Source organism: Hyla sarda, chromosome 8 (assembly GCF_029499605.1).
Source record: "Hyla sarda isolate aHylSar1 chromosome 8, aHylSar1.hap1, whole genome shotgun sequence".
NCBI classification, from domain to species: domain Eukaryota; kingdom Metazoa; phylum Chordata; class Amphibia; order Anura; family Hylidae; genus Hyla; species Hyla sarda.
Window position 1 is genome coordinate 207,974,565 of NC_079196.1, and position 24,796 is coordinate 207,999,360.

Genomic DNA, 24,796 nt, shown 5'->3' on the forward strand with positions numbered 1-24,796 from the left:
ATATCTATCTTTCATATCTATTTATCTCATATCTATCTCATAATTATCTATCTATCTCATATCTATCTCTCATATCTATCTATATCTTATATCTATCATATCTATTTATCTCATATCTATCTATATCTTATATCTATTTCATATCTATCTTATTAAAATGATCTATCTCTATTTTTCTGTCTATCTTACATTATCGAATGTCTCTCTTATCTACCTTGTATCTATCTATATCATATCCTATATCTATCTCAGATGTATCTTTATCATATATCCATCTATCTATATCATATGTATCTCATTATAATGATCTCCTATTTATCTTTCTATCTTATGTATCTATTAGAGATGAGTGAACTTACAGTAAATTCGATTCGTCACGAACTTCTCGGCTCGGCAGTTGATGTCTTATCCTGCATAAATTAGTTCAGCTTTCAGGTGCTCCAGTGGGCTGGAAAAGGTGGATACAGTCCTAGGAGACTCTTTCCTAGGACTGTATCCACCTTTTCCAGCCCACCGGAGCACCTGAAAGCTGAACTAATTTATGCAGGAAAAGTCATCAACTGCCGAGCCGAGAAGTTCGTGACGAATCGAATTTACAGTAAGTTCGCTCATCTCTAATATATATATGTATCTCATATCTCTATCTCATGTATCTATATCATATCTATCTATTTCATTAAAAGTATCTATTTATCTCATATTCTATCTACCTATCTATCTATCTCATAATCTCATATCTATCTATCTATCTATCTCATAATCTCCTATCTATCTATCTCCTATCTCTCTATCTCATAAAAGTTACACCCACCAATAATGTTCCAGAACTCATGACAGCACCAGAAGTGGATCCATCCGCCAGGAAACCTGCAGGTATATGACGGTAGAACCTACATCAAAGAGAGAAGGAGATTTCCCTAGAGATGAGCCACTAATTAAAAGATCACATAGAGATTATTTGCAGCTTATAATGGCAGGAGAAAGTACAGTGAAACCTCTTGGAGAAGACAACCCCCTTAACCAGACCAGATTTTCAAGTTCTTGTTTATTATGCGTTCTTTGAGAAGACCACCTCCTAGAATACCATTTTGTGGTCATCTCAAAGAGGTTTCACTGTAGATGGAGAAGTACAATTGGAAGCTTTTGACTTCTCAGCTCAGGTGGTAGCTTCAGCCCTAGTGACCCTGGCCATACGGATAGGATCAGCCAAAACCACCAATTTAGGCTGGATTGGCCAACTATCTACTGTGTGTGGTGACCACCTAAATCTGTCCAAATCCCATGTTGGATTTCAATATGCAGCTGTTGGGGAAGAGAAGGATTGGATTTCAGTGGAAGCATTGGAGACGTAAAAAGTGAGTACAGTGGTCCCTCAACATATGATGGTAATCCGTTCCAAATGAACCATCGTTAGTTGAAACCATCGTATGTTGAGGGATCCGTGCAATGAAAAGTATAGGAAGCTGTACTCGCCTGTCCCCGCCGCTCCGGACCGTCACTGCTGCCCTGGATGTCGTCCTCCATCGCTGTCACCGCGTCCCTGAGATGACCATCTCTGCTGCCCGGGATCGTTGCTCTTCATCGCCGGCATCACGTCGCTGCGCACGCCGCTCCTATTGGATGACGGGACGGCGTGCACTTTGACGTGATGTCGATGACTGAGAGCGACGGCGATGCAGGGGATCCCGAAGAGGATGGTCCAGAACGTCAGGGACAGGTAGGAGACCATCACTGGAGCACACGGGGCACTGTAAACGGCTATCCGGTGGCAGCTGAAGCAGTCTGCGCTGCCGGATAGCCGTTTATGCGATGGCCCCGACATACAAAAGTATCGTATGTTGATGCTGCCTTCAACATGCGATGGCCTCTGAGAGACCATTGTATGTTGAAATTATCGTAGGTCGGGGTGGTCACTGTAATACATGAAAAGAATGACAGTACTGAAAAAGATGCTTAAAGGGGTACTCTGCCCCTAGACATCTTATCCCCTATCCAATGGATATGGGATAAGATGTCTGATCGCTGGGGACCCACCATCTGTGTCAGATGACTGGCATTGTGGGCCGGAGGCTCATGACATCACGGTCATGCCCCGCTCGTGACATCACAGCCACGCCCCCTCAATGCAAGTCTATGGGAAAGGGCGGGACCTCCCCCTCCCATAGACTTGCATTGAGGGGGCAAGGCCGCAACGCCAGTCATCCGGCAGGGAGCGAAGTTGGCCCCGTGCACCGAATGTCCGGGGTGCCGCAGACGATATCGCGGGGGTCCCTAGCGGCAGGACCCCCACGAACAGACATACCCTATTTGGATAAGATGTCCCTTTTAAAAAAAAAATTAAAAAAATGTAAAAAGAAAAAACATTGAGTAAACAATAGAACATGTTACACCTGTATTTAGGAGCAGCATACACATGTTCTGTACTCTGACTTGCACATGACCAAAATGCTGTGTGAATTTGGTCTTGAAGTGCCTGTGTCCTTTTTGAAGCTGTACTTACCTCCACCATCATCTAGAACAGTGTTTTCCAAACAGTGTGTCTCCAGCTGTTGCAAAACTACAACTCCCAGCATGCCCGGACAGCCAAAGGCTGTCCGGGCATGCTGGGAATTGTAGTTTTGCAACAGCCGGACGCACACTGTTTGGAAAACACTGATCTAGAACCTGAATGAAGCTTCAGCTCTTTCACACGAGCACAGCGGGAGCGTATAGCAGAGCTTATTCAGTAAGGACTAAAGCTCAGGAGCAGCAGAGCTGCTGACCGGGCAACTTTTACATAAAGGAAATCCACCTGTTTTATTGTAAAACATCAGCAGCGGACAGATGGTTAGCGATTTACTTGTGTTCCTCATGTTGTTCCCTGTTAAAAATAATAATAGAACCTGCAGCAAAGGCCACCAGCATAGGCTATTTTTAGAGAATGTGTATGCCTTTTTCTTACCTCTTTTTGCTGATGTGGCAGGCATGGGATAAGCTTCATCTAGGGAGTGCTCCTAATCTCCGCTTGTTACCTGTATAAAAGACACCTGTCCTCAGAATCAATCAGATTCCAAACTCTCCACTATGGCCAAGACCAAAGAGCCGTCTAAGGATATCGGTGACAAGATTGTAGACGGACACAAGGCTGGAATGGGCTACAAGACCATGGCCAAGCAGCGCGGTGAGAAGTTTACAACAGTTGGTGCCATCATTACCAAATGGAAGAAACCCCAAATAACTGTCAGTCTCTCTCGGTCGGGGCTCCATGTAAGATCTCATCTCGTGGAGTTTGTCATCGTGAGAACGGTGCGGAATCGGCCCAGAACTACACAGGAGGATCTTGTCAATTATCTCTAAGCAGCTGGGACCATAATCACCCAAGATAACAACTGGTAACAAACAACGCCATGAAGGACTGAAATCCTGCCGCGCCCGCAAGGACCCCCTGCTCAAGAAAGCCCATGTAAAGGCCGGTCTGAAGTTTACCATTGAACATCTAAATCATTCTTGAGCAGGGGGACCTTTTCGGATATTTTAGCAGCCTCAGTTGGGAGTGACTTTATAAGCCCAAGTGTGATAAGTAAGCACATTCTTAAAGGGGTACTCCGCCCCTGGCATCTTTGGATAGGGGATAAGATGTTAGATCGCCGCTGTCCCGCTGCTGGGGACCCCTGGGATCGCTGCTGCGGCACCCCGCCATCATTACTGCACAGAGCGAGTTCGCTCTGTGCGTAATGACGGGCGATACAGGGGCCAGAGCAGCGTGACGTCATGGCTCCGCCCCTCATGACATCACGTCCCGTCCCCTTAATGCAAGTCTATGGCAGGGGGCGTGACGACCGCCACGCCCCCTCCCATAGACTTGTATTGACGGGGGCGGGCCATGACTTCACGAGGGGCGGAGCCATGACGTAACGATGCTCCGGCCCCTGTGTTGCCCGTTATTACGTGCAGAGCGATCTCGCTCTGCGCAGTAATGATAGCGCGGTGCTGCAGCAGCGATCCCCGGGGTCCCCAGCAGCGGGACCGCGGCGATCTGACATCTTATCCCCTATCCTTTGGATAGGGGATAAGATGTCTAGGGGCAGAGTACCCCTTTAAAGGGGTACTCCGGGGGAAAACCATTTTTTTTTATATCAACTGGCTCCAGAAAGTTAAACAGATTTGTAAATCAATCTTTATACAAGACAACTCGGCACTGCTGGGCTAAAGCACCTTGTGCGGGGCAAACAAGGATCTTAAAGGGACAAAGGATGAAGCGGCACTCCAGAGGATTACAATCCAAAAAAAGTGAATTTATTCACCCATCAGTACAGATGCAACGTTTCGTTCCACAGTCAGGAGCTTTCTCAAGCATTGAGAAAGTTCCTGACTATAGAACGAAACGTTGCATCTGTACTGATGGGTGAATAAATTCACTTTTTTTGGATTGTAAACCTCTGGAGTGCTGCTTCATCCTTTGTCTCTATTGTACGCCTGGGATTGTGAGTCGGATCCCTGGAGCTGTGCACCCACCTAGGACTTTAAGCCCTTCACTGTGCCTTACCTCACCTCTTTTGAAGGATCTTAAAGAGGTACTCCGGTGGGAAAAAAAAATGTTTTAATCAACTGGTGCCAGAAAGTTAAACAGATTTGTAAATTACTTCTATTAAAAAAAATCTTAATCCTTCCAGTACTTATTAGCTGGTGAATACTACAGAGGAAATTATTTTCTTTTTGGAACACAGAGCTCTCTGCTGACATCACGAGCACAGTGCTCTCTGCTGACATCTCTGTCCATTTTAAGAACTGTCCAGAGTAGGAGAAAATCTCCATAGAAAACATATGCTGCTCCGAACAGTTCCTAAAATGGACAGAGGTGTCAGCAGAGAGCACTGTGCTCGTGATGTCAGCAGAGAGCTCTGTGTTCCAAAAAGAAAAGAATTTACTTTCTGGCACCAGTTGATTGTACAAAGATTTGTTTTCCACCGAAGTACCCCTTTCAAGGGAATGTACCACATAGATACTAAAACATGCTCTATTTTTTTAGTCTTTTTTTTTTTATGATTTTTTTTGTTATTTTTAGTTCATTTGTTATAGGGGCAGTGATCTTGCCCAAGTAGTTTTTATCATTTAGTGATATGGTTTATGACAAGCCCCATGGACATAGACATCATGAACATCTCCAGACCCTATTCTTTGTATAGGGCATGTTTGTAAGCATGCTCTGTGACCTGTGCAGAGGTCAATCTATAGGGAAAGGAGGCTGGGCTGCTATTGTCTCATCTATCTACTGGTGCCACCTTTCATTGTAATGCTTTACAGTTCACTTTCCAGCAGCCTCCTCATTATCACAGACAGAATAGGAAGTCCCTGCTTAGTTTTAAAGCGTATCTGTCACATCACAGAAAAAATAATATTTCAGAATAATAATAAGTAGGATGTCCTGATACTGGTATTGGGACCGATACTGGCCATGTCCCCGATACCTAATCCAATACTCTGTATCATGTAAGGGGTCGAACTAGGCAGCGCGCCCAGAAGCTGAGCATGCGTTATAGCTGGGACCTGTGGCTAATGCCGAACATCACAGTGATGTCAAGCATTAAAGGGGTACTCCGGCGCTTAGACATCTTAAGATGCCTGATCGCAGGGGTCCCGCCTCTGGGGACCCCCGTGATCTTGCACGCCGCACCCCGTTTAAAATCAGTCCCCAGAGCGTGTTTGCTTCGGGTCTGATTACCGTCGATCACGGGGTCGGAGCATTGTGACGTCAAGGCTCTGCCCCGTGTGACATCACACTCTGCCCCCCTCAATGCAAGCCTATGGGAGGGGGCGTGACAGCTGTCACGCCCCCTCCCATAGACTTGCATTGAGGGGGCGGAGTGATGTCACGGGGCGGAGCCTTGACGTCACAATGCTCCGACCCCGTGATCGACAGTAATCAGACCCGAAGCAAACACGCTCTGGGGACTGATTTTAAATGGGGTGCAGCATGCAAGATCACGGCGGTCCCCAGCGGCAGGACCCCTGTGATCAGGCATCTTATCCCCTATCCTTTGGATAGGGGATAAGATGTGTAAGCGCCGGAGTACCCCTTTAACTCTATAGACGCCGCGATCAAAGTTGATCGTCGCGTCTAAAAGGCCGATTAGCTCAGGGATGCTGATCGGGATCAGCGCAGTGAAATTACGGTGTCCCGATCAGCTGTGAGGACAGCCAGAGGTCCCATACCGTGCGCCATGCTGTCCAATCGTTGCTCCTTTACTGCAGCCATCCATGGCAGGCGGTAGTAAAGGAGCACCGATAACACTGATCTATGCTATGGCATATCATTGATCAGTGTATGCAATCTACAGACTGCATGTAATAGTGCCCTATTGGGACTAAAAAAAAGTGGAAATAAATTATAAATGTGAATTAACCCCTTCCCTCATAAAAGTTTGAATCCCCCCCCCCTTTTAAATAAAATAAAATCTTTTTTAAAAATATGAAAAAGCCCTTACATCCTTAATAATAAAGCTTCTATATGTTCCTCACTAGGTCATGCAGATGCTTTACATGTCTTTTTTTTTATGTCTAGCTTCTGTATTTGGCTCACAAATCTGTTTCTTCTGCTGCTCACTCATTATGACATCCCCTGCTGAGGAAGGGATGTGCCTGAGGCAAGCACTGAGCCCGCCCTTAATCACCATGCATTCACTTCCTCCCTGGATCTGCTGTGCTGTTCAATGAAGGCTACCCTGTAACCCCCTCCTCTCTGTTTTCATGCTGCAGTCAGATAGGACAGAAATGAGCTAGTCCCGCCCTCACTCACCATGCATTCACTTCCTCCCTGAGTCTTATGTACTGGGTCTCTTTATCCAATCACTGCAGGCTGCTCTGTAACCCCCTCCTCTCTGTTTTCATGCTGCAGTCTGATAGGACAGTAGTGAGCACAGAGGAGTGCTAGTCCCCCCCCCCCCCCCCCCCCCCGCCCTTACTTCCTGGACTTTGTCCTAGCCTGTGCTTCAGCTGAGACAGAGATAATGCTGCAGCTGGACAGGATTATATTCTGGACTGTATGGGGACCCCTAGTGGTCTTTTTTATTTTTTTAAGCGCCATGATTTCTATAAAAAGCAGATCAAATTTTTTCATGATCTATATAAGAAAGGTTAATATTTTGCCAAGATGTACAACATCTAAAAAGTTTTTGATTCTCACAGTGGCCAGACTAAGAGATACAAGATTTTAGAAATATTTTAGAAAGTAAATAATATACAGTGATCCCTCAACTTACAATGGCCTCAACATACAATAGTTTCAACATACAATGGTCTTTTCTGGACCATTGTAACTTGAAACCAGACTCAACATACAATATACAGACAGTCCAGATCTGTGATACCTGTCACAACTGGAGGAACTGACCAATCAGAATTGGCATTTTACTGGTAAATCACCTCTATTACTGAAGTGCATGCACTGACCTGCTGTCTGATAGCGCCCCCTACAGTACAGGGAGGAACTACAAGTTCTGTACTACTCCTTACCTGTGCCAGGTTTAGCTGCTCTTTTGGACACCAAGTAAGGGCGGCTCCATTTAGGACACTGTGTGTACTGTATAGGACCCTGAAGAAGCTCCTGTCCCCTACATAAACCATTGTTCCCCAACCAGGGTGCCTCCAGCTGTTGCAAAACTACAACTCCCAGCATGCCCGGACAGCCTTTGGCTGTCCGGGCATGCTGGGAGTTGTAGTTTTGCAACAGCTGGAGGCACCCTGGGTGGGAAACACTGACATAGACAGTGATTTACAGCTCCCAGCAGATCTTTCTTACTTTTATATGTAAGGATTTGCTTTATCTATATTAGTTATCTACTTATTTTTCTTTAATCCTGACTTTTTCCTATTTTTGGATGACATTTTGGTGGCTTCAGAACCAATTACCAGGTTTCCATAGAGTTCTGGTCTCAACATACAATGGTTTCAACATACAATGGTCGTCCCGGAACCGATTAATATTGTAAGGCTGGGTCCACACTACGTTTTGTCCCATACGGGAGCGCATACGGCAGGGGGGAGCTAAAACCTCGCGCTCCCGTATGTGACCGTATGCGCTCCCGTATGCCATTCACTTCAATGAGCCGACCGGAGTGAAACGTTCGGTCCGGTCGGCTCATTTTTGCGCCGTATGCGCTTTTACAACCGGACCTAAAACTGTGCGTAATGACGGGCGATACAGGGGCCAAAGCAGCGTGACGTCATGGCTCCGCCCCTCATGACATCACGTCCCGTCCCCTTAATGCAAGTCTATGGCAGGGGGCGTGACGACCGCCACGCCCCCTCCCATAGACTTGTATTGACGGGGGCGGGCCATGACGTCACGAGGGGTGGAGCCATGACGTAACGATGCTCCGGCCCCTGTGTTGCCCGTTATTACGTGCAGAGCGATCTCGCTCTGCGCAGTAATGATAGCGCGGTGCTGCAGCAGCGATCCCCGGGGTCCCCAGCAGCGGGACCGCGGCGATCTGACATCTTATCCCCTATCCTTTGGATAGGGGATAAGATGTCTAGGGGCAGAGTACCCCTTTAAAGGGGTACTCCGGGGGAAAACCATTTTTTTTTATATCAACTGGCTCCAGAAAGTTAAACAGATTTGTAAATCAATCTTTATACAAGACAACTCGGCACTGCTGGGCTAAAGCACCTTGTGCGGGGCAAACAAGGATCTTAAAGGGACAAAGGATGAAGCGGCACTCCAGAGGATTACAATCCAAAAAAAGTGAATTTATTCACCCATCAGTACAGATGCAACGTTTCGTTCCACAGTCAGGAGCTTTCTCAAGCATTGAGAAAGTTCCTGACTGTGGAACGAAACATTGCATCTGTACTGATGGGTGAATAAATTCACTTTTTTGGGATTGTAATCCTCTGGAGTGCTGCTTCATCCTTTGTCTCTATTGTACGCCTGGGATTGTGAGTCGGATCCCTGAAGCTGTGCAACCACCTAGGACTTAAAGCCCTTCACTGTGCCTTACCTCGCCTCTTTTGAAGGATCTTAAAGGGGTACTCCGGTGGGAAAAAAAAATGTTTTAATCAACTGGTGCCAGAAAGTTAAACAGATTTGTAAATTACTTCTATTAAAAAAAATCTTAATCCTTCCAGTACTTATTAGCTGGTGAATACTACAGAGGAAATTATTTTCTTTTTGGAACACAGAGCTCTCTGCTGACATCACGAGCACAGTGCTCTCTGCTGACATCTCTGTCCATTTTAAGAACTGTCCAGAGTAGGAGAAAATCTCCATAGAAAACATATGCTGCTCCGAACAGTTCCTAAAATGGACAGAGGTGTCAGCAGAGAGCACTGTGCTCGTGATGTCAGCAGAGAGCTCTGTGTTCCAAAAAGAAAAGAATTTACTTTCTGGCACCAGTTGATTGTACAAAGATTTGTTTTCCACCGAAGTACCCCTTTCAAGGGAATGTACCACATAGATACTAAAACATGCTCTATTTTTTTAGTCTTTTTTTTTTTATGATTTTTTTTGTTATTTTTAGTTCATTTGTTATAGGGGCAGTGATCTTGCCCAAGTAGTTTTTATCATTTAGTGATATGGTTTATGACAAGCCCCATGGACATAGACATCATGAACATCTCCAGACCCTATTCTTTGTATAGGGCATGTTTGTAAGCATGCTCTGTGACCTGTGCAGAGGTCAATCTATAGGGAAAGGAGGCTGGGCTGCTATTGTCTCATCTATCTACTGGTGCCACCTTTCATTGTAATGCTTTACAGTTCACTTTCCAGCAGCCTCCTCATTATCACAGACAGAATAGGAAGTCCCTGCTTAGTTTTAAAGCGTATCTGTCACATCACAGAAAAAATAATATTTCAGAATAATAATAAGTAGGATGTCCTGATACTGGTATTGGGACCGATACTGGCCATGTCCCCGATACCTAATCCAATACTCTGTATCATGTAAGGGGTCGAACTAGGCAGCGCGCCCAGAAGCTGAGCATGCGTTATAGCTGGGACCTGTGGCTAATGCCGAACATCACAGTGATGTCAAGCATTAAAGGGGTACTCCGGCGCTTAGACATCTTAAGATGCCTGATCGCAGGGGTCCCGCCTCTGGGGACCCCCGTGATCTTGCACGCCGCACCCCGTTTAAAATCAGTCCCCAGAGCGTGTTTGCTTCGGGTCTGATTACCGTCGATCACGGGGTCGGAGCATTGTGACGTCAAGGCTCTGCCCCGTGTGACATCACACTCTGCCCCCCTCAATGCAAGCCTATGGGAGGGGGCGTGACAGCTGTCACGCCCCCTCCCATAGACTTGCATTGAGGGGGCGGAGTGATGTCACGGGGCGGAGCCTTGACGTCACAATGCTCCGACCCCGTGATCGACAGTAATCAGACCCGAAGCAAACACGCTCTGGGGACTGATTTTAAATGGGGTGCAGCGTGCAAGATCACGGCGGTCCCCAGCGGCAGGACCCCTGTGATCATGCATCTTATCCCCTATCCTTTGGATAGGGGATAAGATGTCTAAGCGCCGGAGTACCCCTTTAACTCTATAGACGCCGCGATCAAAGTTGATCGTCGCGTCTAAAAGGCCGATTAGCTCAAGGATGCTGATCGGGATCAGCGCAGTGAAATTGCGGTGTCCCGATCAGCTGTGAGGACAGCCAGAGGTCCCATACCGTGCGCCATGCCGTCCAATCGTTGCTCCTTTACTGCAGCCATCCATGGCAGGCGGTAGTAAAGGAGCACCGATAACACTGATCTATGCTATGGCATATCATTGATCAGTGTATGCAATCTACAGACTGCATGTAATAGTGCCCTATTGGGACTAAAAAAAAAGTGTATAAATAATAAATGTGAATTAACCCCTTCCCTCATAAAAGTTTGAATCCCCCCCCCCTTTTAAATAAAATAAAATCTTTTTTAAAAATATGAAAAAGCCCTTACATCCTTAATAATAATGCTTCTGTATGTTCCTCACTAGGTCATGCAGATGCTTTACATGTCTTTTTTTTTATGTCTAGCTTCTGTATTTGGCTCACAAATCTGTTTCTTCTGCTGCTCACTCATTATGACATCCCCTGCTGAGGAAGGGATGTGCCTGAGGCAAGCACTGAGCCCGCCCTTAATCACCATGCATTCACTTCCTCCCTGGATCTGCTGTGCTGTTCAATGAAGGCTACCCTGTAACCCCCTCCTCTCTGTTTTCATGCTGCAGTCAGATAGGACAGAAATGAGCTAGTCCCGCCCTCACTCACCATGCATTCACTTCCTCCCTGAGTCTTATGTACTGGGTCTCTTTATCCAATCACTGCAGGCTGCTCTGTAACCCCCTCCTCTCTGTTTTCATGCTGCAGTCTGATAGGACAGGAGTGAGCACAGAGGAGTGCTAGTCCCCCCGCCCCTCACTTCCTGGACTTTGTCCCTGCCTGTGCTTCAGCTGAGACAGAGATAATGCTGCAGCTGGACAGAATTATATTCTGGACTGTATGGGGACCCCTAGTGGTCTTTTTTATTTTTATTTTTTTAAGCGCCATGATTTCTATAAAAAGCAGATCAAATTTTTTCATGATCTATATAAGAAAGGTTAATACTTTGCCAAGATGTATAACATATAAAAAGTTTTTGATTCTCACAGTGGCCAGACTAAGAGATACAAGATTTTAGAAATATTTTAGAAAGTAAATAATATACAGTGATCCCTCAACTTACAATGGCCTCAACATACAATAGTTTCAACATTACAACGGTCTTTTCTGGACCATTGTAACTTGAAACCAGACTCAACATACAATGCTATGGAAAGTCCAGATCTGTGATACCTGTCACAACTGGAGGAACTGACCAATCAGAATTGGCATTTTACTGGTAAATCACCTCTATTACTGAAGTGCATGCACTGACTGGCTGTCAGGTAGCGCCCCCTACAGTACAGGGAGGAACTACAAGTTCTGTACTATTCCTTACCTGTGCCAGGTTTAGCTGCTCTTTTGGACACCAAGTAAGGGCGGCTCCATTTAGGACACTGTGTGTACTGTATAGGACCCTGAAGAAGCTCCTGTCCCCTACATAAACCATTGTTCCCCTACCAGGGTGCCTCCAGCTGTTGCAAAACTACAACTCCCAGCATGCCCGGACAGCCTTTGGCTGTCCGGGCATGCTGGGAGTTGTAGTTTTGCAACAGCTGGAGGCACCCTGGGTGGGAAACACTGACATAGACAGTGATTTACAGCTCCCAGCAGATCTTTCTTACTTTTATATGTAAGGATTTGCTTTATCTATATTAGTTATCTACTTATTTTTCTTTAATCCTGACTTTTTCCTATTTTTGGATGACATTTTGGTGGCTTCAGAACCAATTACCAGGTTTCCATAGAGTTCTGGTCTCAACATACAATGGTTTCAACATACAATGGTCGTCCCGGAACCGATTAATATTGTAAGGCTGGGTCCACACTACGTTTTGTCCCATACGGGAGCGCATACGGCAGGGGGGAGCTAAAACCTCGCGCTCCCGTATGTGACCGTATGCGCTCCCGTATGCCATTCACTTCAATGAGCCGACCGGAGTGAAACGTTCGGTCCGGTCGGCTCATTTTTGCGCCGTATGCGCTTTTACAACCGGACCTAAAACTGTGGTCAACCACGGTTTTAGGTCCGGTTGTAAAAGCGCATACGGCGCAAAAATGAGCCGACCGGACCGAACGTTTCACTCCGGTCGGCTCATTGAAGTGAATGGCATACGGGAGCGCATACGGTCACATACGGGAGCGCGAGGTTTTAGCTCCCCCCTGCCGTATGCGCTCCCGTATGGGACAAAACGTAGTGTGAACCCAGCCTAACTTGAGGGACCACTGTATTATAAAATAGAAAATTAGAAAAAAAATAAATCTAAAAACAATTATTTTAAAAAATATTTTAACTTAAAAACTTTATAGAAACAATAGGTCTTGATGACATGTTCTCTTTACCTACTGCAAACCTCAGGCCATTCATTGCAGAATAGCAATACATTAGAGAACAATAGGATTAGTGAAGCCAGCCGCACCAACCAGGATGTCGCGCACTTGACCGTTACTACAGGGAGTGTCCCGTGCCGAATCGGGTTACATTCACTTACAATAGATCCCAGCAGTAACCTGAGAGCCGTGCAAATAAGGGAATTACTGCATTATAGGCCGGGCCCTACTGCCCCAGAAAAAGCTGGAAATCCCTTAGACCAGTGGTTCACAACCCTTTTTTTGCAACTGTACCCCCAAAGGGTGAAAATATGTCCGCGGGTACCCCTAGTGTGGAACTTATGCCCGAGGGGTACCCGCGGACAAAATAAGTCATAAAAGTACTTAATTTCATAATTGCGTGTGCTTTCCTTTCTAATGCGATACTTAATCCCCTTTTGCCATTATCTCCCCCCATCTTAATCCCCTTGTGTCATTATCGCCCCTCTGATCCCCCTGGGCCAATATATGAGATACATACAATAATACCCTCCCATACTGCGGTGTTACTTAGTTGAACCCTTTAACGACCACGGACGTAAATGTACGTCCTGGTTTGGCGGGACTTCCCGCACCAGGACGTACGTTTACGTCCTGTGTATGACCGCGAGCATCGGAAGTGGTGCTTGCGTCATACATGGCGTATGTCGGCCATTACGGGTGGGTCCCCGGCTGCTGCTAGCCATTACCCGCCCGTAATGGCCGACATACGCGATCGCGCGGATGTCCGCCATTAACCCCTTAGATGCCGTGATCGGTCTGTAGATGGAAAAATAAAAGAGTTATGGATTTTAGAAGGCGAGGAGGAAAAAAACGAAAACGCAAAAATAAAATTGGCCTGGTCCTTAAGGTGAAAATGGGCTTGGTCATTAAGGGGTTAAAGGGGTTCTCCGGTGCTTAGACATCTTATAAGATGCCTGATCGTGGGAGTCCCGCCGCTGGGGACCCTCCAGTAATCTTGCACGCGGCACCCCGTTTGTAATCAGTCCCCGGAGTGTGTTCCGGGACTGATTACCGGCGACCACAGGGCGGGCGGCTTGTGACGTCACGCCCCCGCCCCCGTGTGATGTCAGCTATCACTCCCCCTCCCGTAGGCTTGCATTGAGGGGCGGAGCGTGACGCGACATGGGGCCGGAGGCATGACGTCACACGCCGTCGGCTCTGTGGTCGCCGGTAATCAGACCCGGAGCGAACACGCTCTGGAGACTGATTACAAACAGGGGGGCCGCGTGCAAGATCACGGGGGTCCCCAGCGGCGGGACTCCCGCGATCAGGCATCTTATCCCCTATCCTTTGGATAGGGGATAAGATGTCTAAGCACCGGAGTACCCCTTTAACATGCTTCCCATGTGTCTATCCCGTTCGGCAGGAGTCGGAGGGCCGCACTGACAGGTGACGTCCTTCTGCTCTGTGCGGGCACCTCCGCGCAACCTCAGGGACATCACATGTCAGGTCCGGCAGCCACTGCAGCTCACGTAAAGTGGCCGCAGCTCCAGCTGCGTTACAATATAGTGAGCTGCCACGGCGACTGTGGCGTCCAATCCCCGCTCTGTGCTGCCAAATACTGGCCAATGCATGGTAGGTATTTGTCAGCGAATTGCTGTACCCCCGCATAACCCTTTGGCGTACCCCTGGTTGAGAACCCCTGCCTTAGACCAGCTGTTGCAAAACGACAATTCCCAGCTTTCCCTGACAGTCTCTTGTCTGATAGATCAGTGGTTCCTATAGCCATGGCTCTCCAGCTGTACAAGAACTACAACTCCCAGCATGCCCGACAAGTTCTAGTCTCCTCTGTCCTGATTGACCAGTGTTTTCCCAAACCTGTGGCTATTTCACAACTACAACTCCTAGCATGCCATCTCATCTCCTTTATACTGACAGATTGGTGGTTCCCCACCCTGCGGCTCTCTAGCTGTTGCTGAACTACAACTCCCAGCACCAGATGTACTGGTGCATATGTCTTTGTGCTTTTCAACAAGTGCGCCTCCAGTTGTTGCAAAACTACAACACCTAAGATATATACACCAGAGTTGTAGTTTTGCAACAGCTGGAGGCACCCTGTTGGGAAACACTAACCTAAACGAATGATCCCCAACTAGCTTCCTTCCAGCTGTTGCAAAACTACAACTCCCAGCATGCCCGGACAGGCTCTAGTCCACTCTGTCCTGTTTGTCCAGTGTTTTCTCAAACCTGTGGCTGTCCCAGAACTGCAAATCCCAGCATGCCATGACAGTATCTAATCTCCTTTACATTGATAGATTGGTGGTTCCCCACCCTGCGGCTCTCTAGCTGTTGCTGAACTACAACTCCCAGCACTTTACTGGTGTATATATCTGTGTTTTCTAATAGGGATCGACCGATATCGATTTTTTTTAGGGCCGATACCGATAATCTGTGACCTTTCAGGCCGATAACTTACACCGTTATCGGCTATTTCCCCCCACCCGGCCCCGCAGAAGCCGCTGCAGATCAATGATTTAAAGCGGGCGCTTTAAATCAATGAACTGCAGCGGCTTTTGCGGGGCCAGAGACAGTCGCCGCCGCCCGCTTCTCTCCCCCTGCCTGTCCGGGGGTACTCCCTAGTCCAACCACCACCGCCCCATTGCCTCCCCCATCCCTGGTTTTATAATTAACTGTTCCCGGGGTCCGCGCTACTTCTGGCTCCGGCGGCGTCCTGAGCTGTCACTGTGCGCACTGACGGTGACGTCGCATTGAGGACGTCAATCATCATTGCGCTGCGCAGCGCGCAGGACGTTGCAGTAGCCAGAAGTAGCGCAAACCCCGGGAACAGGTAATTATAAAACCAGGGATGGGGGAGCGGCGGTGACGGCCTCTGGCGGGGAGGCGGGGTGGGGGCGTGGCATTATCAGCAAGGTAATTGCCAATACCGATAATGTCCAAAATCGTGAATATCGGCCGATAATATCGGCGAAACCGATAATCGATCGATCCCTATTTTCTAACCAAAGCGCCACAAGTTGTTGCAAATCTACAACTCCCAGCAGGCCCGGACAGCCTTTGGCTGTCCGGGCATGCTGGGAGTTGTAGATTTGCAACAGCTGGAGGCACCCTGGTTGGGAATCATTAACCTAAACAAATGATCCCCATCTAGCTTCTTTCCAGCTCTTGCAAAACCCCAACTTCCAGAATACCCGGACAGCCAGAGGCTGTATAACCAGAGCACATGGAAAGTGGCAACGTCCAAGCCTATCAACAGCAACTACTTGAGATTCGGATTTGGCGATTCGTACCGTTTCGCCAAATACCAAATTGGACACATTGGTCTGTGCTGTGAACTCAATTAAGAATTTGTGGGGCTGAAAACAGTGAAGAATTAGCTCAGATCCACATACAGTATACATTTCTATATACAGTGAAACCTCCACAGAAGACCACCCCCATGTCAGATCCAATTTTTTATTTGGCGTCCACCATTAATTAAATTGTTACACTTTAACGACATGCGACATGTGTATGTCGCATGTCCACAAAGGGACTTTGAAGCAAACTTAGTTTAAAAGCCGGTGAGTAACAGCTGCTATCAGCAGCCAGGACTCACCGCCAGACAACAGCGATCGCACTGATGTCCCCCATTAACCCTTTAGATCCTGCAATCTAAGTCGCTTGTGGGATCTAAAATGGCTAAAACGCAGCAGTCGGCTGTCTACTGATCACGTCCACTGTGGTGAAATCGTGCGGTCCCGATTAGTTAGGAAGATGGCTGGAGTGCCCCTACCTGCCTAAGCAGCCTGTATAAGCAGAACGCCGATAACACTGATCAATGCAATGCCTATGGCACAACATTGATCAGTGTTTGCAATTCAAAGATTGCCTATGGGGACTAAATATATATATATATATATATATATATATATATATATATATATATGTTAATAAATGTGAATTTACTTCTTCCTTACTAAAGTTTTGAATCAACCACCTTTTGCTATTTTTCCAAAAAAAAAAAAAAAAAAAATTATGTAAACAAATATAAACCGTAAACATATGTGGTATTGCCGCGTGCGTAAATTAAAATATAACAATAATTAAACTGCGTGATCAATGGCCTAAACATAAAATAAAAAAATTACCAAAGTCCAGAATTGCGCATTTTTGGTCACATCATACGCCAGAAATTTATTTTTTATAAAAAGTGATCAAAAAGTCCCTTCAAAACAAAAATGGAAGCGATAAAAATTACAGATCACGGCATAAAAAATAAGCCCTCACACATCCCCGTATACGGAAAAATAAGAGTTATAGGGGTCAGAAGAGGACAATTTTAAAGGAAAAGTATCATGAATAAAACCTTATCCCCTATCTGAAGGATAGGGGATAAGTTTTAGGGCATGTTCCCACTTAGCGTATACGCAGCGTATTTCACGCTGCGCAAAATCTGCAGAAGCAGCGGGAAAAACGCTGCGTATCCCTCGCTCACCATTCACACAGGGCTGCCCGGCGGCAGTGAGTTTTGGAGTCGGGGCCGTGTATCAGCGTGACTGTGACGTGCGGCTCCGCCTCCAAAACTCACTACACACAGGGGGCTGCCGCCGGAAAAGCCTTGTGTGAATGGTGAGTGAGGGATAGGCAGCGTATTTCCCGCTGCTTCTGCAGATTTTGCGCAGCGTGAAATACGCTGCGTATACGCCAAGTGGGGGCCCCCCCTCGGTCTCCTGTTTGGAGCCCCGGGTCCAGGAGTGCGTCACGACCCCCACCCGAAGCGGGAGCCGCCACCCCCTCCAAACAGATCTATGGGAGAGCCGTTCGGCAATCTTCGGCTCTCCCATAGAGCTTTATGGAGGGGGTGCTTCTGGCGGGGGTCTTGATGCGCTCCTGTGCTGGAGACCTGGAGCTCCAAACAGGAGATCAAGGGGGGGCCCCAGTGCTCGGACCCTCCACGATCTAAAACGTATGTCCTTTAAGCATACTAATTTTCGTACGAAAAGATAGAGGGGGAGATTTATCAAAACCTGTGCAGAGGGAAAACTTGCCCAGTTGCCCATAGCAACCAATCAGATTGCTTTGTTCATTTTACAGAGGCCTTGTTAAAAATGAAAGAAGCGATCTGATTGGTTACTATGGGCAACTTTTCCTCTGGACAGATTTTGATAAATCTCCCCCAGAATTTTTTTTAAAAATAGTAAAATAAAACCTATATAAATTGAGTATTGTCGTAATCATATGGTCCTACAGAATAAAGATAAGGGTCATTTTTACTATAAAGTGCACTGCGCAGAAACAGAAGCCCCCAAAATTAGCAAAATTGCCTTTTTTTTACTTTGCACCACAAATAACAAAACACAAAGCGCTGACTCATCGCGGATCCCTAAGCAGCTCCAGTGGATTCCATTGATCTAATACAGGGGGAGCAGTTGGGATCAGCGCTGTTGAGAGTAACCGATCCGATCCTGATCGCGTCCCCTTATCATCACCTCCACGTGTCCACCGACAACACACTACTAGCTTCCGGGTATGGCTGACCACGCCCCCTTTGCCTCGTCATTGGCTGAGTGGGATGTGTGGTCTTCAGTGATTGGTCAGAGCGCGCAATGACGTAGCTGGGGAATCCTCTGGACTCAGACAGGTGGAGAAGTGTTATTGTCTCGCAGATCCGCCTGACACCCGGAAACTGACACCCGGCTCACCCTGTATTGTGTCTCCTCACCCGGATTATGGAGGAGGGGCACTGACGAGGATGAGAAGACCCCCAGAGACCCCCCGGCAGTATGCACCCTGCTCTATGGCTGACACTGGGGCTGTGCCTCACACAGGTGAGTTTCTGCTCCTGAACTACAACTCCCAGCATACCCTGTCACCATGGGACTGGTAGTTTGACAACATCTGAAGACTTTTCTCTGATCTGATGCACAGGGCTTGCTGGGATTTGTAGTTTCACAACTTGTTTATTTGCTTTTATAGAAGATATAGAGGGGGGAGCTGTCCAAATGATCCCTATGATCAGTGTTTCCCAAGCAGGGTGCCTCCAGCTGTTGCAAAACTACAACTCCCAGCATGGGAGTTGTAGTCTTGCAACAGCTGGAGGAACCCTGCTTGGGAAACAATGCCTATGATAAACATGACAACCTTACATGAGATGTAAGAGTTGTCATAGTCCGTTGGGGTATATACATGAGCTCAAGCAGTGGTCTTCAAACTGTGGACCTCCAGCTGTTGCAAAACTACAACTCCCAGCATGCCTGGACAGCCAACAGCCACTGAGACTGCTGATAAGGGATTCACAGAATTTGTTACAATTGAAAAATCAATTAACATAGATGCATAACATACCTTCTCCACCCTATTCCCGTATCGTCCCCCTTAAAGGGGTACTCTGGTGGAAAACTTTTTTTTTTATATATTTTTATTTTTTTTATCAACTGGTGCCAGAAAGTTAAACAGATTTGTAAATTACTTCTATTAAAAAAAATCTTAATCCTTCCAGTACTTATCAGCTGCTGAATACTACAGAGGAAATGGTTTTCTTTTTGGAACACAGAGCTCTCTGCTGACATCACGACCACAGTGCTCTCTGCTGACATCTCTGTCCATTTTAGGAACTGTCCAGAGCAGCATATGTTTTCTATGGGGATTTTCTCCTACTCTGGACAGTTCTTAAAATGGACAGAGATGTCAGTAGATAGCACTGTGCTCGTGATGTCAGCAGAGAGCTCTGTGTTCCAAAAAAAATAAAAATAAACAGAATAAGTACTGGAAGGATTAAGATTTTTTTAAAGGAAATAAATTACAAATCTGTTTAACTTTCTGGCACCAGTTGATTAAAAAAAAAGTTTTCCACCGGAGTACCCCTTTATGTCCCGTATATCTATTTTATTTTCTTATCGCCTCCCTATTCCCATATCGCTATTTTATTCCTGTATTGCCCCATTCTCCTATTGTCACCCTATTCTCATATCACCCCGTCCTATTCCTGTATCGCCCCCTATTCTCATATCACCCCGTCCTATTCCTGTATCACCCCCTATTCTCATATCACCCCGTCCTATTCCTGTATCGTCACCCTATTCTCATATCACCCCGTCCTATTCCTGTATGGTCACCCTATTCTCATATCACCCCGTCCTATTCCTGTATGGTCACCCTATTCTCATATCACCTCGTCCTATTCCTGTATCGTCACCCTATTCTCATATCACCCCGTCCTATTCCTGTATCACCCCCTATTCTCATATCACCCTGTCCTATTCCTGTATGGTCACCCTATTCTCATATCACCCCGTCCTATTCCTGTATGGTCACCCTATTCTCATATCGCCCCGTCCTATTCCTGTATCACCCCCTATTCTCATATCACCTCGTCCTATTCCTGTATCGTCACCCTATTCTCATATCACCCCGTCCTATTCCTGTATCACCCCCTATTCTCATATCACCCTGTCCTATTCCTGTATGTTCACCCTATTCTCATATCACCCCGTCCTATTCCTGTATGGTCACCCTATTCTCATATCACCCCGTCCTATTCCTGTATGGTCACCCTATTCTCATATCACCCTGTCCTATTCCTGTATCACCCCCTATTCTCATATCACCCCGTCCTATTCTCATATCACCCCGTCCTATTCCTGTATCACCCCCTATTCTCATATCACCCCGTCCTATCCCTGTATCACCCCCTATTCTCATATCACCCCGTCCTATTCCTGTATCACCCCCTATTCTCATATCACCCCGTCCTATTCCTGTATCACCCCCTATTCTCATATCACCCCGTCCTATTCCTGTATCACCCCCTATTCTCATATCGCCCCGTCCTATTCTTGTATCATCACCCTATTCTCAAAATCACCCCGTCCTATTCCTGTATGGTCACCCTATTCTCATATCACCCCGTCCTATTCCTGTATTGTCACCCTATTCTCATATCACCCCATCCTATTCCTGTATTGTCACCCTATTCTCATATCACCCCATCCTATTCCTGTATTGTCACCCTATTCTCATATCACCCCATCCTATTCCTGTATTGTCACCCTATTCTCATATCACCCCATCCTATTCCTGTATCACCCCCTATTCTCATATCACCCCGTCCTATTCCTGTATCACCCCCTATTCTCATATCACCCCGTTCTATTCCTGTATCACCCCCTATTCTCATATCACCCCGTTCTATTCCTGTATCGCCCCCTATTCTCATATCACCCGTTCTATTCCTGTATCGCCCCCTATTCTCATATCACCCCGTTCTATTCCTGTATCGCCCCCTATTCTCATATCACCCCGTCCTATTCCTGTATCGCCCCCTATTCTCATATCACCCCGTCCTATTCCTGTATCACCCCCTATTCTCATATCACCCCGTCCTATTCTCATATCACCCCGTCCTATTCTTGTATCATCATTCTATTCTCATATTTCCACCTTATTTTCATATCACCCCCCCCATTCCCGCATCGCCCCCCCCCATTCCCGCATCGCCCCCTATCCCTGTATTGCCTCCTTTTTTTTTCCGTATCACTATCGTACCTATTCCCTTATCACTACCCAGTTTGTTACTCGCCTGATTCATGTATAGGCGCAGGATTGACCTATAGCCACGCAGTACATGTTCCGCCACCTGATAACACAAATCACCGCCCCATTCATGTATCCTCTTAAAACATGATCCGGCGTTTAAAAACATCACAAAAAAGTTTTTTTTTAACCTAACACACACATGTACCCGAGCCCACCTAATCGCACTGGCAGGGAAGGAGTTATTTTTTCTGGCGGCGGCGCAGAGATGGCTATCAGACAGGGCTTGGTTTAACCCTTTCCACTCCACAGGCACACTCCAATCACACGGGCACAAAAGGTGCTATTCTGGACACAGAAAACGCAACATTTTCCGCATCCGAAGCAGGGCTGGGTCACTGTGTGTTTTTATATTGGGGTTTTTTTTCACAGCATTTTTTTCATTTTTTTACATTGTTTTATAGAGTGTTTATTAGACCAGTTTTAATTCATTAATTAATTTATTTTAGCAATTTTCCAACCTTTTTTTTTTAAGTGTCAGTGTGCAAAAATGTGTTAGCAAACTCTCGCAAATGAAACCTGTAGTAGTAGTAGAATAGGTAGGTAGCATACACTTATGTCTATGGCTGGTATAATGACGGCTGTAAAATTTAAACTACATGGAAACCATCGATGCAGTTTAGTGGCGGGAAAAATGAACTTAAAATGTATGTTGTTCAAGGGAGATAGACATTTAAAGGGGTACTCCGGTGAAAACCTTTTTTCTTTTAAATCAACTGGTGACAGAAAGTTAAACATATTTGTAAATTACTTCTATTAAAAAATCTTCATCCTTCCTGTATTTATTAGCTGCTGAATACTACAGAGGAAATTCTTTTCTTTTTGGAATGCTCTATGATGACATCACAAACACAGTTCTCTCTGCTGACGTTATTATAATAATAATAACGCTTTATTTATTGTTGTCCTTAGTGGAATTTGAACCCAAGCTATGCATGGTTGCTAAAATGGACAGAGATGTCAGCAGAGAGCGTGTGTTCCAGTGTTCAGTGTTCCAAAAAGAAAGAAATTTCCTCTGTAGCATTCAGCAGCTAATAAGTACTGGAAAGATTAAGATTTTTTAATAGAAGTAATTTACAAGTAATTTACAAATATGTTTAACTTTCTGCCACCAGTTGATTTAAAAGAAAAAAGGATTTCACCGGAGTACCCCTTTAATGCTACTTTATGCATTATGTGTGAACGTGGCCTTACTGTGTTTTGCTCTGTACAAAGGAGTCTTTAAAGTATACTTCTGTATACTTCTGATAGATGCCATTATATGGGCTAGTGTTTTCCAATTAGGGTGCCTCTAGCTGCTGCAAAACTACTACTCCCAGCATGCCCGGACAGCCGAAGGCTGTCCGGGCATGCTGGGAGTTGTAGTTTTGCAACAGCTGGAGGCACCCTGATTGAGAAACACTGGGCTGGATATTGAGCCCTAGGTAAGAGCCAATTCCAGGTGAGCATGGATGAGAAACACAATCCTGCTGCCCGGGATGTCCTACCTTGATTAAGAAGTAGAGAGTTGTAGTTTTGCCGTAGCTGGAGGCAGCCTGGTTGGGAAACACTGGGCTGGATACTGAGCCCTAGGGTAAAAACCAGTTCCAGGTGAGCATGGATGAGAAATACAATCCTGCTGCCTGGTATGTCCTACCTTGATTAAGAAGTAGAGAGTTGTAGTTTTGCAACAGCTGGAGGCACCCTGGTTTGGAAACTCTGGGCTGGATACGGAGCCCTAGGTAAGAACCAATTCCAGGTGAGCATGGATGAGAAACACAATCCTGCTGCCCGGGATGTCCTACCTTGATTAAGAAGTATGGAGTTGTAGTTATGCAGTAGCTGGAAGCACCCTGTTTGGGAAACACTGGGCTGGATACTGAGCCCTAGGGTAAAAAACAGTTCCAGGTGAGCATGGATGAGAAACACAATCCTGCTGCCCAGGATGTCCTACCTTGATTAAGAAGTAGAGAATTGTAGTTTTGCAGTAGCTGGAGGCACCCTGGTTGGGAAACACTGGGCTGGATACTGAGCCCTAGGTAAGAACCAATTCCAGTTGAGCATGGATTAGAAACACAATCCTGCTGCCTGGTATGTCCTACCGTGATTAAGAAGTAGGGAGTTGTAGTTTTGCAACAGCTGGAGGCGCTTTGGTCGGGAAACACTGTTGTAGGTTATAGTGTTGTATCGTCAAATAGCAGCCATTGTATGGCGCTACTGTGTGACTTAACAATACACCACTATGGGCACAACCTTCTAGTAATTCTACTGAAACAATAGACGTCAGCGGTGACGGACAGGAGCATTTATATAGGAAATGGATGACAAAGTTTAACTTTTTTGAAACGCCTTTCACCCACAAACATCTTAAAGGATGTTTTCCTAAGTTTTTATTATAACTAAAACTGGAAAATAAACCAAATTTTAAAAATTCTGAGCCGTCCCCCTTCCTCCCAATTACAGTATTGGTATCTACCTCTTTCGCCATAGCCCAGTTACCCTTGTAGCATGCCGTCTAATGCAAACAGGATCCGGTTTTCTCATGGAAACGTTCCAGCCTGAGTCAATATTTGCTCCCGTCAGCGACCCACAACCTCACAGAATTCACGCCTGCAGGCTTTATATCAGGAATATAACCTTGCTTAAAGGGGTACAATTTTTTTTTTAAATCAACTGGTGCCAGAAAGTTATACAGATTTGTAAATGACTTCTATTTAAAAAATCTTAATCCTTCCAGTTCTTATCAGCTGCTGTATGCTCCAGATGAAGTTGTGTAGTTCTTTCCAGTCTGACCACAGTGCTCTCTGCTGACACCTCTGTCCATGTCAGGAACTGTCCAGAGCAGGAGAGGTTTGCTATGCGAATTTGCTTCTAATCTGGACAGTTCCCGATATGGACAGAGGTGTCAGCAGAGAGCACTGTGGTCAGACTGAAAAGAACTACACAATTTCCTGTGGAGCATACAGCAGCTGATACGTACTGGAAGGATTAAGATTTTTAAATAGAAGTTATTTACAAATCTGTTCAACTTTTTGGCACCAGTTGATTAGAATTTTTTTTTTCCACCTAACTACCCGTTTATAGAAGTCTTCCACCTGTACAGGGGGATTGTATAAGATTAAAAAAAAGCAAAGCAAGGCTGCTTCCTCCCATAAACAGCGCCACTTTTGTTCTTAGGGTGAATGTGGTATTGCCGTTCAGCCTTATTCAAGTAAATGCCACAGCCTTGGTATGTCCCCCAGCGGCGGGACCCTTGCGATCATACATCTTATTCCCTATCCTTTGGATAGGGGAAACGATGTATAAACCCGAAAT

The 24,796-nt window shown here is 46.1% G+C and overlaps 1 protein-coding gene across 1 annotated transcript in view; it reads left to right on the top strand.

Moving 5' to 3' along the window:
* The first annotated feature begins 18,543 nt into the window (after positions 1-18,543).
* The window catches only part of ERN2 (endoplasmic reticulum to nucleus signaling 2), a 46,851-nt gene continuing 40,598 nt past the window's right edge, over positions 18,544-24,796 (top strand). The window contains exon 1 of the mRNA XM_056533760.1: positions 18,544-18,738. Coding sequence (XP_056389735.1) covers positions 18,694-18,738 — 45 coding nt within the window. The 5' untranslated portion in view covers positions 18,544-18,693. The remainder of the gene's footprint in view (positions 18,739-24,796) is intronic.